At 48.9% G+C, this 15456-nt stretch overlaps 1 protein-coding gene across 1 annotated transcript in view; it reads left to right on the plus strand.

Annotated features, from left to right (window-relative positions):
- The window catches only part of Ankrd33b (ankyrin repeat domain 33B), a 63766-nt gene extending 48565 nt beyond the window's left edge, over positions 1-15201 (plus strand). The window contains exons 3-4 of the mRNA XM_075975794.1: positions 1722-1862; positions 9456-15201. Coding sequence (XP_075831909.1) covers positions 1722-1862; positions 9456-10273 — 959 coding nt within the window. The 3' untranslated portion in view covers positions 10274-15201. The remainder of the gene's footprint in view (positions 1-1721; positions 1863-9455) is intronic.
- Positions 15202-15456: the final 255 nt, after the last annotated feature.

The raw sequence follows: 15456 nt of genomic DNA on the forward strand, positions 1-15456 counted from the left end.
GTTCTAGTCTGGATATCTATCTTACTTGGGTGTGGTTGGACTGACTGGAGGCACCTGGTGTATTGATTTAGTATTGTGCTCACAGTGGAAGGACTGGGAAGGGGGTGAAGGTTGAGGACATATGTGCTTCCTCTCCCTTCTACCTCCATCCTGAAACCCGCTTTGCCGGGGATTGCAGCCAGATCAGGGAGTCGGATTCTCAGAGCTGCCACCAACTGCAGACTGAGAAGTGTGCGCAAGCAGGGGAGGCCCCTAGGCGTTTCTTGGTCCTATGCTGTACCACCCATTCCGCCTCTGCCCCAGAATCAGGCTGGGAAGGGGACTCTGGGCCCCAGTGGTCTGAGTTCCCTAAGTGTAGATCTCCAGGGAAGGTGGTGTACAGAGAGGGTGGGGATGCCCCCGAGGCCCCGTGCCTGTGGGTCTGATAGTAGAGCTGAAAGGAGCGTGGGTAGAGTGGGGTAGAGGAGGGAGACTCAGACAGCCTGAGCTGCCCAAGAATGGAGTGACTTTGGGCACCCGGAAGCTCCCCCACGATAGAGGGACTTCTACAGTCTCTCATTGCTAAGGCTTGCCTGCCATCTGCAGAGTCAGGATGGAGATAGAAGATAAGGGGAGGAGGGGGCAAAGAAAACTGCTGTTTTGTCTGACATGGATGGTCTTGAAATAGCGATAGCAATGGAAGTGATCTTCCATAGCCCCCTTCAGGGAACGTGAGGTAATGTCTACTTTTTTGGTTGTGGAGGAGTGGTGTTTGGTTGCTCTTGTGTTCTGGGGGTGCAGGCCAAGAATACAGTTAGTCAAATTATAGTGTGTAAGTCAGCCCCCCATGGTATCTAGCTCTGGTGACAAGGCTGTTGTAACCGATTTTGACCCCTGAGGGTGGGTAGGGAGGAATAAATCACAGAAGGACTAGGGAAGGTGGACAAGTTGCCTGGCCCAGCGGAGTGTGGGTGGGGTGGGAGATTTAGCAGCCATTTCTGCTATGCAGGTAGTTTCCTGCTGGTCATGTGATCCTTGCCAGCAGGCCCCTAAGGCAAGTGCCTGGTGTTCAAAGTTTCTGGGAGTGAGCAGAAACCATATTCTGTTTGTGAGGAACAAGCTGAGAAAGATTCTATGGCTGTGCCTGCGTGTGTGTGTGTGTGTGTGTGTGTGTGTGTGTGTGTGTGTGTGTACGTACATGCACATACATACAGTGGTGTGTAGTAGGGGTAAGGAGGACCAAAGGGAGGCAGAAATACATCCTATTATAGGTGGTAACCAGAGGCGCCCAGCATGAATTAAGATACAGTCTTGCTTTGATGGACTTTCCTACTGATGCTCCATCCTTGGAGACATTTCCCAGGCTCCTTTGCAGCCTGGCTTCTGTTTGCTGTGGTGACTCCTGACTGCACCGTGCCTGTGGGGAAGTGAACTCTTTCCTCACATGGCGGTGCGGTCTGCCTCTGCCCCTGCCTCCCTGAGGAAACTGAAGGGACGCAAGTGACCTATACTGTGTGTTCTGAGCAGTGTCTCCCACTTTCCTCGGCTCCCTGTGACCAGGAGAATTGTGATGGGGATCGAGTGAGCGCGCGCACACACACACACACACACACACACACACACACACACACACACGACAGCCAGTACGGTTGGCGATGAGCAGTTTCTGTCTTTCTCTGCCCCACAGAAGTGATCACCTTTGTGGGTACCTGGATCTACATGCGTGTCTAATTCTTTTTCAGGGCATGCCACCATCACCAACTACTTGCTGAATTATTACCCTGGTCTGGACCTAGAGAGGCGGAACATATTCGGCTTCACAGCCCTCATGAAAGCGGCCATGCAGGGCCGAACAGAATGTGTGCGAGCCCTGATGTTGGCAGGTAAGGTCCGCCTGTCCAGTGCGGTCTCTAGGCTTGTGATGCACCAAGGGAGCTCCTTGAAAGAATGCATCTTAAATAGACCCGTGCTGTTCACAGAAACAGTGACAGAGTCCAGAGTAAATGACGTCAGGGCTGGCCAATGAGGGCTGACCACAGCCCTGGCCATTTCCTGAACCCCCCCCCCCCCCACTGCTCCCTGCTGAAATCTTCCCTCCCCAGCCTGTCTATTGGCTCTCTAACTGTGCTCAGGTTTATTCTTCCAGAGTGGATATTCTGGGGGCTGGGCAGATAGCTCAGTGGGTAGAGCCATGCGCCACGTGCCTGAGCACTGGGATTGGGATTCCACACTGGGGAGATGAAGACAGGAAGGGAATCTCAGGAACAAGCTGGCTCGCTAGACTAGCTGAAAGGAGGCGTTCCAGGATACAGATTCCTGACGTCCATTGGGCTTCCACATGCGTACCTCCTTATGTGCATGTGTGTCTATGAACCGGAACACACGTGTACATGGAAAGAAATGTTCATTCTGGCCTCACCAGTGTCCTAAGGAAGATGACCCAGGTGGTGCGGACGGGTTGGGAGGGGCTGCTCCTGCAGAACCTGCATGGGGCTGTCCTTAGGCCACAAGCTGGATCAGCAAGAATGTACCCTTACACCACCTGTCCTTGACTCCCCAAAAACTTCCCTGCCCTCATCTTTCTCTCCCTTCTCCCTGAGACAGAATATGATAGCACTTCGTAGACGCTTGATAAACCCGCCATGTGAAAGTCCTTATCACTGATCTCTTCAGTCCTGCTCCTGATTTGAACCTGAAAAAGATCATTGCTAGGTCAACATGAGCAGGTGTCTTTGAGAATTAATTGAGAAAAAAAGGAACGTAAAGCCCAAATAATAGTGGGTTCAGAATCAACATCTAACACTGCAGAGGGTGCTGCTGTTACTTAATGTTCTCCACACTGGGTGTAGCCGGTCCTGAAGAGCCGGGGCTTATTAACAGTATCTATGTGCTGTTCTCAGTTCTAGAGGCTGGGAAGCCTGACATCAAGGCACCAGCAGATTTGATGTCTGCGAGGAATCCAGTCCTTGTGTCTTCACATAGCAGGGTCAAGCTGTCCCCCTGAAGATTCTTTACAAAGGGCATAAATCCCATTTGTGGGACCTCACTCTCAGGACAGGAAATGTCCTAACGTTCCCAGCTCTTAATACTGTCACAGTGTGTACAAAGTCCCAGCCTGTGAGTTTTTGAGGACACCAAGGTCAGATCACAAGTCTCCTCTGACCCTAGTTACCCAAGGGTGGTGACATTGTTCTAGACATTGGTCCTTCCCATGAATGCCCTGTTTCTGTTCTGTGTCCCTGGCTGGCTGGCTCCCACGTGCGGGTCCCGTGTCCTCTGTTCCATCCAGTCTGTGGCAGTTGCTCTGTCTTTGCCAGTTGTTGTGCGTTGTACAGCATCTTTCCACCTCATCCTTGTGCTTAGTCTGCAGTTGTAGGCCTCACCACCTTGGGTTTTCTTTCCTCCTGCTTTAATCTATGTCTTAGAAAATACTTCAAGAAAAACACCCCAGATTTAATGAACAACAAAAGAAGCTTAGAAGATAGAAAACTCTCTTGGAAAAAAAAATCATAATTAGGATTGACTCCTGGGACTGATTAGATCCTAGGACCCATATGGTGAAAGAGAACCAGTTCCTGCAAGTTGTTCTTTGACGTCCACATGCAAGCTTGGCATGTGTGCATGTATGTGCATTTACACATTTGATAAATACATCCATGTTAAAGGGTATTTTAAAATGAATCCCACCGACTGTGCCTTTTGTTCACCTGAGTTTAATTTTTAAAGGCCAGATATCAGGGTCAGCAGAGGTAGGGTCCTCCTGTCCCATTTCAATGAGAAGTAGTCATTTCTAATTAAATGGTGATTATCTGAGGCTATTGTGCTGGAAGAAAGCTTTGTCCGTTTTCACTGGGTCAAGATCTAGTTATAGCTAGATGGAGATCTTTAATGATTTTATGTTCTTCAGCCCAAAAGTTAGGGTATCAATCTCATCAAGTGCATTTCCCCCAATTAATTAATTCGAACTATCAATTTTCTTTTGGCAGGAAGTAAAGTCACTCACTATTCCTGTCATTTCTTCTTAGCTGTCCTGCAGTTCCAGGCTCAGCTGCAGCCTTTAAAGTTTCTCAGAAACGACTTCCACAGCCTCTGGAAGATGAGGCCATTTCGGGCTCGATGTTAACATCGCTCTTTCCACCCCTGCCTGCTGTTTGCTTACAGATTTGACATAAGGTCTTTAAACTTAACTCTTCCCCATTGATCTCCACAACCACTGCGAGCTTCTCCCCTCCACTGAAGTCTAGAATAATTGTCAGGAGTGCGCCTCACTCGCTGTTGGCGGCGTTGTGTCGAGCGCAGCAGAAACGAGCCCAAAGCCCAGGAGTGCAGCTTCCTGTGCAGCCTGCTGCTTGCCTGCACGTGGACCTGTCTCCTACCTCTCCTGGCCTTAGCCGATGACAGAGGCCTGATGGCAGCCGTATCACAGGAAGTTGTAGGTGGGATTTTGTTCACATGAGGACAGGGTGCCTAGCTTGGAGGAAGTTGTAATACATGCTGGGTACAATCAGCTTTCATTGTTGGTACATTTACACGATCAGGAGTTACTTGTGAATGAATGAAAAATAGAGCATAGTTTTCTCTTTGAAAATCATCCTTGGGATGAGGTGTTCGTGCTAAGGAGAACGTAACGTCTTGACACCAGTGACACATGGAACAGCTCAGTCCTTGTGGAGCCCATCTTGCCAATGTAGGGCTTCCATTTACCAGATGACTGGAGCACCCTCCAGCTGGGACACCCCAAAAATGCTTACGAATTGCCAGATGACCCCCAGGGATGTGGTTGTCTTCCACAAAGAGCCACAGATACAATTAATTAAAGTGGGATATGATAAATTTAAAAAAAAAAAAGGAAGAGACCTTCCTGTTCTTGGACGCCGTCCACCTCCCTTAGGGTGCTCCTGACGGGAGCGCTTAGCCTCTGGAATGTTCCAGTTCGCACCTGTCTTAGCTTATAATTATCAGGAAGCTGAGCTGAGCTTTCCTTCTAGAGGAGATGTATTTTAAAGGAAACCAGTGTGCGAGCGGATGGCCTCCCTGGGTTTGTTAGACAGTGGTAAGGATGCCTGCTGGGATATTTTCAAATACTCGCCACTATTTTGATTTCTTATTACCATTTAAGTACAGTAGTATTAGGAAAATGGAGATATTCCTAGGTACCAGTTGGCTGTGCATAGAATGCATTTAAGTACAGCGGAGGACAGTGACTCAGAAGCAGACTACAGAATTAGCCTATGATTTTTTTTAAAGGCACGTACAATACTACATACTAATGTAAAACACATGTATCTCATTCTATTTTTTTTAGAATGCAGGATTTTTTGGTTCCTGAGTGCTTTTATCACCAGATTTGAGTTTCTGGCTTGCAATTTTATCACGTTCAGTTGTAACCACTTCTCCTAGAATGATGAATGATTGAATTGGCTGACCTCCTAAACCCTTTAGCTTTCTCCACAGTCGACAACACACAGGCACACGGCAGCCCTTATCTGCATTGTCAGGTAGGATAAAATAATGTTGGGATTATTGGAACTCTGAATTTAATGACAGATGCAGCCAATTCTGCAAACCGACCGGGTGGCTGTTTGGACAGGCTTCCTGATAATGTCAGCCATTCTGATAAGCATCGAAAGGGACATGCGGCACCTTGTTAACCCGCTGGAATATTAATGCGTCGAAGTGACAGGTCTATTTCTGTAAGTGGCTCCAAGGAGCTGTGTCAACAATGTGATTTCTTCCCTTGATGGAGGTTGCCAGGTTCCAGACCCGCTTAACAGAGTTCACTTTATTCCTGAAGTGTGATGTAATTGCTGCAGCCTCGGAGGAAGAATGTGAAGCCTAGCATCCCCCTGTGGTTCTTGGGAACCAAGCAGATCGACAGGGAGGTGAGAGCACACTGCGGACACTAGTCCTTGTGTGTGTGCTTCCCTCTTAGACAGACCCTCTGGCTTGCTTCTCAAAAACCAGGCGATTTGTGTCAACACAGAAGTTGCTTTCAGTTTATGGAAGACAGACATTTTCTGTTCAAGTTATGAGCCCGGAAGATGCCCACTAGCACCGGTAGTTTTTGGAGAATGTGACCTTAGGAAGAGGCACTGTGGGGAGGGAGGCGAGAGCGATGGTCCCCTTGTGGACCACTGGATGGCAGCCTGGACTCTGAGAGGCTCTGACCCCCCAGGAATGCCAGCTGAAGGCCTGGGGAAGCTGTGCGGTGTATCCTCCGGCTGATCTCCTGATAGTGCTGGGTCCCCACTTGCTGAGTGTCACGGGAGACTTGCCATCCCCGTGTTTGAAGGTGGCCCTTGTGTCACAATTGACTGTACTTTTAGGGCCTAAGTTATAGGTCAGAGCAGGCACAATGGCCATGATGTCAAGGACTGGTCTGCAGTGCCAGGAGGGAGGCCTCAGCTGGGTTTTGTAGGACAGATAACATGGAGGGTAGCTACTGCGACAGAAAAGGAAAAAGGAAGTGGCGCATTCCTGCTTCCTGCTCTGTCTCCCTCTCATTGGCCCTCTGGGCCTGGGTCTTCACACCTCCCAGGGGAGAGTGTTCCTGAGACCTAGCAATAGAAAGCCCACCTGTCCTCTGTAGCGCTTGCTTTCGATGGTCCCAGTAACAAAATATCCCATCCTGGGAATGATTTAAAGAAGGCAGACGTCAGTTTCTCTCAGCTCAAAAGAAGCCATGGGTCAGCAGATCCTAGCCAGGGTTGACCTGGGTTCCATGACATCACAGACCCTGCTTCTTTTCTTTTGTCCACCAGTTCTCCTTAGTCTTGTCAACCTTGCTCTTGTGTGTGTCTATACATACATGTGTGTACGTTGGTGTGTATGTATGTATGTGTGTACGTTGGTGTGTGCGTTCACGCATGTGTGCACACTGGTGTGTGTGTTCACGCATGTGTGCACACTGGTGCATGGGTGTGCATACATGTGAATTGTGTGGAGGTATTAGGTTGGTGTTTAGTGTCTTCTTTTGCTCTCCACTTTGCTTTTTGACCTTGGTTTCTTGCTGAACTTGGAGCTTTCTGATTTAGCTTGATTAGTCATGAGCTCCAGGGATCCCCCTGTCTCTGCCTCCCCAGCCCTGGGATTCTAGGTGCTCTCCAACATGCCCAGTGCCTGGCTTTTTACATGGGCTAGGAATCCACTTAGGTCTTCATGATCATGTGGCAAACACTTTATCCACCCTACCATCCTGCCAGCCCCATTTGACAGCTTGTTTCTGTGGGAGTCATCAGACCTCTGGGCTCCTGGTCTGTTTCAGGTAGAAATCAACAGCAGCAGGAGGCAAAGAACTCATTAGGGCTTACTGATCAGTCCTGGGTACTGGGCCACAGAAGGCTGGATGGGGAATAGGACCATTGTCCTTAGGTTGGACCAGTGATTCTGAGATGGGCAATGTTGTCTCCTAGGAGATATTTGACAATGGCCAAAAAAGAGTTTGGCTGTCACAGCAAATGGGCTACTGGCATCTTTTAGTCAGAGAGCAGAGGTGTTATTAGAGTTCCCACAGTGCACAGGCTAACCCATAACAAAGAAGTAACTGGCCAAAATTTCCAGTACTTTCAACATTGAGCCAGCCTAGGTTAGAGCAATCATGATGTCGTGTGTATATTTGAGTATAATGCTTTCTTGAGTGTAGTAGAGCATTTTGTACAGATAACTTACAGCATAGAGCATAGCAGCCAGTAGCCACCAGAGTGAGAGCCCAAGTCATGTCTCCAGTTTTGTTCAGTGGGTGAAATGATGCTGGCTAGGAGTGGAACTCAGGTGAGCCACTGTAAGGAGATGTTCCCATTACTCTTTGAAAGGTATCAATGTAAAGTGTGAATCATCTTTTAGGTTGGTAGAGCATTTGCCTGGTATGTGCAAGGTCCTAGGTTCAATCCTCAGTACTGCAACACATTCTTCCAGCTCCACGTCTTAGAGTCTATATCTGTGGGTTCAGCTGGCTCTGATAGAACACACACACACACACACACACCATGATCAGACCTCTTTTGTTGCCATCCCCTAAACACAGTGTAGCAATGGTAGATAACATTTGTATTGAGTTAGGATTATGGGTAATCAGAAGATGTTTCAGTGTATCAGTATATAGGCTGATGTGCATAGATTTATGCAAATGTGCCATTTTATATGTGGGACCCAAGCCACCCCAGAATTTGGTATCCAGTGGGGGGGTCTGGGTTCCAGTCCCTTATGGAGGCCAGGGACAGCTGTTTAGTTTAGTTGCTGTTGCCCTTAGCAGCAGTTTCCGGAGGAAGTGGGTCACTAACATGGAGCCTGGTGACTCGGGGTCCGGGGCTGCTCTAGTAGAACTGGCTCATCTTGATTTACAGCGTTTGTTTTCTGATCGTGCTAAAAGGTAGGAGGAAGACGGCTAAGCTCTGGACAGCATTTCCTTTCATTTTTCATTAGCCTTTGAAAAATGTCTCTTTCATGCAGTGTTCATTAAAGTTTTAATTTCGCAGTTTGTTCCCTTTTAAAGTGACATGCAATTAATTAAGGTTTAATGTGTCATCTATTTTTGCAGTGGCATTTTTACTGCCCCCTTTCCATTTTCCTAGTTTATAAATTGTGCTCTAGCTAATGAGTTCCTCCTGAATTCCAGTTCCGAGTAATTGCCACTTTCCCAAGACTGGTATTCTTTAATGTGTCGTGGGACTAAGGCTTTTAGCAGGTGAGCTAGGGAGGTGGTCTTCCAGCCACGAGGCTTGATGTAGGCCTGCAGGGTGGGGAGGTGGCTGAGCCCCACGCTCTTGACTCAGAGCAACTGATCAGCCACCATGTTAGACACGTGGGTCTGTGTGAGATCTAAATGAAGGTCCCGCCGATGCTGACTGGGTCCCTGGGGAGCTCACAGACTAGATAATTGCCCTAGTTCCGGGTGCTTTGCCGGCGGAGAGTAATGGGACTTGGACTCTTGCATGATTTTTAACTATGCTGAGCTGAGATTGGTTGTGGTTCTGCATCCATTTCTGTAGGCAGCAGTTGGAATGTATGTGGATCTCAGCTGAGTTGGGGTTTAAGTCTGCAGTGTCTTTTGGGGAAGGGGGCACGGAAGAAAGATTTTCCAGGGAGTGACCATTGTCTCTAAAGAAACAGTTGCCAGGGCACATAAGTGATTCATTCTAAAGAGTTGTCTTATGTGAACGTGGGGGTTGGGGTGTCTGAAATTGATGGGAGTGTGCAGGAGGATTCAGTGCTCCAGGCAAGCTCTGGTTGCTCTTACCCCTGCAGCTGATCGGATGAGGCTCCACCATGTTTGGAAAGTAACCATTGTGACTCTGAGTCCAATCTCTCCAGGCTTGTGCCCAGCTCAGGATTTGGTCAAACCACTGGTTACTCTGGCCTAGCCAAGAAAATGCAAAATTAACCAGAATAACTGTTCCAGATCCTGCCACCATTCTTCATCTGTGGAAGCGCATCCTGGCTGCCTGACCCACTGGGGCAATGTGTGTTTTGTTTTTCAGGGGCGGATGTTCAAGCGAGGGATCCCCGCCGTGGGATGTCACCACAGGAGTGGGCTGCATACACTGGCCGAGTGGAGGCTGTTCGCGTCATGCAGAGGCTGATGGAGCGACCCTGCCCAGAGCAGTTTGGGGACAAGTACAAGCCAGAATTGCCGCTTCCCGCTGAGGCGCTCTTGAAACCAGCACGTTCCAAAAACTGCTTTCAGAGATTCACAGAGTTCCTGCGGTCCACTCTGACCTCCCGGTCAGGTCAGGGTCTGGCGGATGGAGGTGTCCTTGATCACATGGTCAGGATGACCACAAGCCTTTATAGCCCCGCCATTGCTGTCGTCTGCCAGACTGTGTGCCCAGAGAACCCTCCCTGCGTGGGGAAACGGCGCCCGGCAGTGCAGGAAATCCTAGCAGCTAGGGGGAACCCGGACACCTATGCTCAGGATGGCTCTGAACTGCAATCCCAGACTTTGGAGACTCCCAGAGTGAATCCCTGGTCATCCCAGTCCTCTGGGGCCCCAGGACCCACCCCTGCCCCTGTCTCACGGAAGGCCAGCCTCCTGCCCTTGCAGTTGCTCCGGAGAAGCAGCGTGAGGCCAGGAGTGGTGGTTCCCAGGGTGCGCATCAGCAAGGCCCCTGCGCCCACCTTCCAGCCCGAGCGCCCAGCCCCAAAAGGCAACACCAAGGACAGTGTACACCTGCAGATCCCCAAGTGGCGGTACAAGGAGGCCAAAGAGGAGAAGAGGAAGGCGGAGGAGGCGGAGAAGAAACGCCAGGCAGAGGCTCAGAAGGAAAAGCGGGCGCCACGTTGGAGGAAAAGGACGTGAAGGGGCCGTGATACCCTCCGCGTGTGTGCCTGGTGTGGGAGCAGCGCAGGGATCCAGCTGGGAGGCTGCGGGTGGTGTAGACGGCACCACAGAGAGGGGTGCCCCTCTCCGCTGCATTACACAACCTCTGGGTCGTTCTTTCCTAGACCCACGAAGCAGGTTCTCCATTGTTCCCAAGACAGGATGGCTTTTGCTTAAAACTAGTTCCCTGAGCAGTCTATACACCCAAAGGGCAGTTTACCAGAAGTCACCTCTTAGAGGACCCCAATGAAGAATTAAAAAACCTAATTTATCAAAGGGCATTTTCGCATACTTTTGTATTTTGTTATTTATGAAAAACTGCAGCATTTTACAAGTGATGGGCTCTTTGTAATTATGGCAGTTTTAATCCCTGTGTTTGGAGACCCTTTGTTTAAAATGCTGCCTCTAGCAATAAATACTTGTAATGATTGTGTGAATCACACAGAACTCTGGCATTCTCCCCTTTCGCCCTTCGGTTCTGGCTTTTGCCTTCTCGTGTCCCGTGGACACACCTGGCTTTTCCTATTGACTTGAGTGATGCCAAATGCCTGCTTCTACTTGATGAGGGCACGGACTTCTATTCAAAATGGGCAGGTGAGATGGAAGTCTTCATTTCAGGAAGTCTCCTTCCTTTCGTTTCCTTTCTTAAACCTTTTGTTCTGACCATCGTCGTCATCATTGTCATCATCATCACTTATATCACTGAAAGTGACCATGGCTCATTGCAGAAGTGCATGTGTTTCTGGGATCAAACTCATTTAAAACAAGAGGCTTGGATAGACAGACCATCCATCTTCCAGGTGATTTGAGGAGAACAGTTATTTAGCAGGGGTTCAGATTTAACAAATGAGTAGTAGAAACACAATCGTATATGCCCAGAAAGAAGCAAATGTGGGTATCCTTAACTATGTCCAAGATGCAGAGGGCGGGGGTGCTGCAAACTGTTGAGGGGCAGACAGATGACTTTTAGGACAGGTGGAACACCCTAGATACTAGACAGCAGTTTGGGGAAGGTTTTCCTGCAGTGATCTGCACTCAGGTGGCCCTCTCCTCCAGGGAGTCTCTTGTGTGTTTTGAGTGACAGTTTCCCCTTGATGAGCCTCAATGTTCAGTTCATCCCCATCCCAACTTTGTAGACCTTCCAATATGTGGGGACTCAGGCCGGGATGGGATTTGCCTTGGGTGCCGACCTCTCAGTGGAAGGTTTCTTTCTATACCTTTCTTTCTTTTAGCTCCAAAGCATTAAAAAATTTCCAACTGAGTCTTAGCATACCAGTCACATGTGCACTTTATTTGGATATTTAATGTAGCTACTTTATTACTTTATTTGGATATTTAATGTAGCTACTTGGTAGCTGTAGATTCAGAATACTACAGACTGATTTGGAAGCCCTTTGCTGAGGTCTGTCTCACACTGCAGGGAGGGGGAGAGTGGTACTGACTTAATTCTTCATACTTGGTGCCATTAGGCATTGAGCAACGAGAGCTCTCCCACCAGCTTTCCCCGAAACACCATAAAATAGGTCAGTCTGACCTTAGATCTAAAAAGGCAGGGAAACAAAGGCTCTTGAGAAAGCCCTTGATTTTCCCACTGCACTATGAGGCTGAGACCTCTAGATCCCCAGGAGAGGATGGAGGGCAGGGCTGTGGCTTCAGGACATCAGCAGAGACCTCTAGATCCCCAGGAGAGGGCGGAGGGCAGGGCTGTGACAACAGGACATCGGCTCTGCCTTCTGCTTTTGGAAAGGAGACCTGCTCTGTTTTCCTGATTTGGCAGAGTCGAGGCACAGGCCTGGGGGCCTGCTTGGCCTTGGGTGTATTAATTGTAAATAGTGAATTCCAAGTGGACAGGTGTCTTCTCAGGGATTTATACATAAATATAGTTGGGGAGAAGTTGAAGTGTAGTTTAAATCTTTTTGATGGTGAAGTCAATTAGGGTTAAACTGGATGAAAGAAATATTTCCAAGATAGTATCAAAGCTGTTGTTTCTAAGGGAGATCTTGGGACTTGCCTCCGTGGAGATTTATGGGGACCTCGGCAGTAGGAATGACACCACGGTTGTGTCTCTCAGCTGCTGCTTCTAGCTGTGACCCTTGTGTTAACAGCTGCCTCCAGGTAGGCAGAGGTGACTGATGCCCAGATGGACAATCCATACCCACTCCCCAGAGCTGTTCTCTGAGCCCCTGGTCTATTCCCCTTGCTTTTAGGATGAGATGGCCACAGTCATTGAACGGGAGCTCACAGGGTGCCTCAGGAAGGAAGGATGAGGGACACTGTACCATCAATGACCCCCATGGGCAGTGTGCTTGCTGTGCTGGAGCAGGACAGTAGGTGGCAGGAGAGACTTTGCACCTCCTTCTTCAGCTCCTTCCAGGCTCCTGGGCCTCTCCTGATACCTTGGGGGGGGGGGGGTCGGGTCAGAATGGCCAGGTGTTTTCCATCTCAGCTTTGGATTTCCAGACTCATCTCACACACCGGGAAAGGGAGGATTCATGATGTGGGCTAGAAACTGGGTTTTATAGACTCAGAGAGGGTGTGCCAAGAGGCCTGTGGCCATTCCGTCCCAGCTGGCAGCTGGAACCAGGTCTCTGGAGAGGCACCAAGGCTGTTATAGACAAGAGAGAGACTTGTGGGGAGGGGGCTGGCTCCAGTCCCCAGGAGTCTGGGAGCATCTATAGTTATTCCCCAGAGTGACGGTGTCTCCCCATAAATTCCCTCCTCTCATACGGTGAGGGGGCTTTTCTAGCGACTGGGAAATTCCAGCAGGTTCCCTGTGAGTTCTCCAGTGCTGGTCACTGTCTGGGCTCTGATCTGTGCTGCTAGCCCTTGGCCCCTTCAAACCGGGCAACAATGTGGAGGACCACGGCTTCTAGAGCGTGAAGGCCGGAACACTGAGCATGATGAATCCTTAAAGAAACAACAAAGTCACACAACAGAATGACGGGGGCTGTCAGAGCGAGGGTAGAGTTTGCCACGAGAATGAAAAGGCACTTCTTAGTCACCCTGGCCAGCTCTGCACATCTATGTAACCCACGTCTGTTATTCATTTATTTGCTATTAAATTCACATGTTTGTTAACTTTTTATTTTTTGAGCTGAGAACTAAACCCAGGGCTTGTGCTTGCTAGGCAACTGCTCTACCACTGAGCTAAATCCTCAGCCCCCAGCTTCACATGTCTACTCCTTAACATTTTTGATAACGTGACTGAAAATTTCTCCAGCGGCTTTATTTTATTGATTGTTATTATTTAAAGGCTTAGCAGTGCTATTGGGAATGCTACCTGCTTTGGTCTGGCTGGATCGGTTTGGCTGGTTTTCAGGTGTTGCTGCTGGAAGCCAGGTGCTACACATGCAATTTTCACGCCCTGCCCCAACCTGAAGTAAGACTGTAATGAAAGGTGAACCCCCTGTTGTGCGCTGGCCGCCCTCAGCAGCAGGTTATATTAATGGGGTCCGTGCATGCTATCCACTTAAAAATGCAAGCTGAAGGCCAGAACTCTGCATGTAACTGTCCTAGCTGCAGGCTCACGGTGGCACTCAGGGAGTCTCTGCAGCCTGTTTGAGGTGTGTGCTCAGGTGGATTGCAAGGCCTGCGGGTCTACCCATAGTCCCCAAACAGTTTGAAGCCTGGCTTGGCTGGAGTTTCCACACCCCAGGCTGTCCTACTAGGAAATGGTGCTGTCCCAGGTGGCTAACAGCAAATAACCCAGTTGCGTATGGGTCAACTCTGGCTTTGGTGACTGTCAATTGTGTGAGGGGCCCAGACCCAAGAGCACCCCCCTGGAGAGCTCCCATGGCCTCCCAGAGCTGCTGTCCTGCTTGGGGGTGGGCGTATATTCTGTGGGACGTGACACAGGTGAACCCCTAGAACAGAACGGTACTCTAAGGAAGCGTTGGGATTTTCCAATCTGCCTTGGTATTAAATCAGCTGGCTAGTTCTGGTTTTATAAACATTCTCTTGGCTGTCACGTGACTTGCATTGTTTAGAAAGAGAACGTAGATGGCAGAGACATGAAACTGTCCATCCCAGGCAGAGCAACAGGCTGGGCTGACCTGACCCTGTATGGATTTGAGGAGTAGCAAATCAGGCGCCTAACACACAGCAGTTAGAAAGTTCTAGAAACTAGCTCCCAACGGTGTGACTCTGTGTACATGTGACAGGAGGGTGAGTGGACACCACATGTCCACAAGTGGCACCGTCATCCTCTCCACCACCGACCTGGGGCCTGCTGTGGGGTTAGGACCCAGGGCTCCATTCGAATGATGGCGAAGCCTACTAGGACTGGAGCTTTCTTGGTCCAAATCATAATTCTAAAAACAAACAACAAGAAGAGAGTTGGGCCTAGAATTTGCTGGGGTGTGAGAGTCTCGGCTTTCAGTGGTGGGAGACTGACGGTGAGGGACGGAGCCGACTTCTGCACCACCAAGGTTCAGGGTCCTGCCTTCTGGTTTGAGCTCTGTTTACTGAATGTGAAGCCATTTCCTTTGTCATTCCTAACCCCCTCCCCCCTCGTGAGTTTTTGGATGCTGTACAGATGTTGAATGTGGATATCATTGTAAATTCCAGAGTGGTTTATTTTGAGATGAGAATTTTGCTACAGTTTATAACAGGATATTTTCCTATTTAGACCTCAGGGACCTTGGGACCCACTAATAAGTGTGACCCCCCCCCCCCAGCAGCTTCAATTCTGGATAGACAAGTTATGTAATCTCAAAGTTAAATGTGATATATTATTCAGTAGGAAGAATGTGTTTCTCTCTTTCAACTTCTGACAAATTCTGTTGTAAAAGTGTAGAAAAAAGAGACACTGGAAAAAAATAAACCAATGGTAAAAAGAATTAAAAATCACCTGTAAAATAAACATTATGGTATAAAATTATGATATTTGAATAAATTATTTTAAAATACTATCAAATGTATGGTATTTTCCTGTCATTTGTTTTGGTTGAAACGGTTCTATACATTTTGTTTCCACACACTTCCACTTTATTTTCATGGGTGTTTCTCGTGAGTGCTTCCTTGTACCTCACAAGGACCATGGTCCACCCCTTCCAGAAGGCACACCCCTGAGACAGAAGGCACACCCCTCAGACAGAAGGCACCCCAGTTTTCCTCTGTCTCCCTTTACCTGAGTGGCACGCTATATGTGTTATCATTCAGGG

Source organism: Microtus pennsylvanicus, chromosome 6, assembly GCF_037038515.1.
Source record: "Microtus pennsylvanicus isolate mMicPen1 chromosome 6, mMicPen1.hap1, whole genome shotgun sequence".
Lineage (NCBI taxonomy): Eukaryota > Metazoa > Chordata > Mammalia > Rodentia > Cricetidae > Microtus > Microtus pennsylvanicus.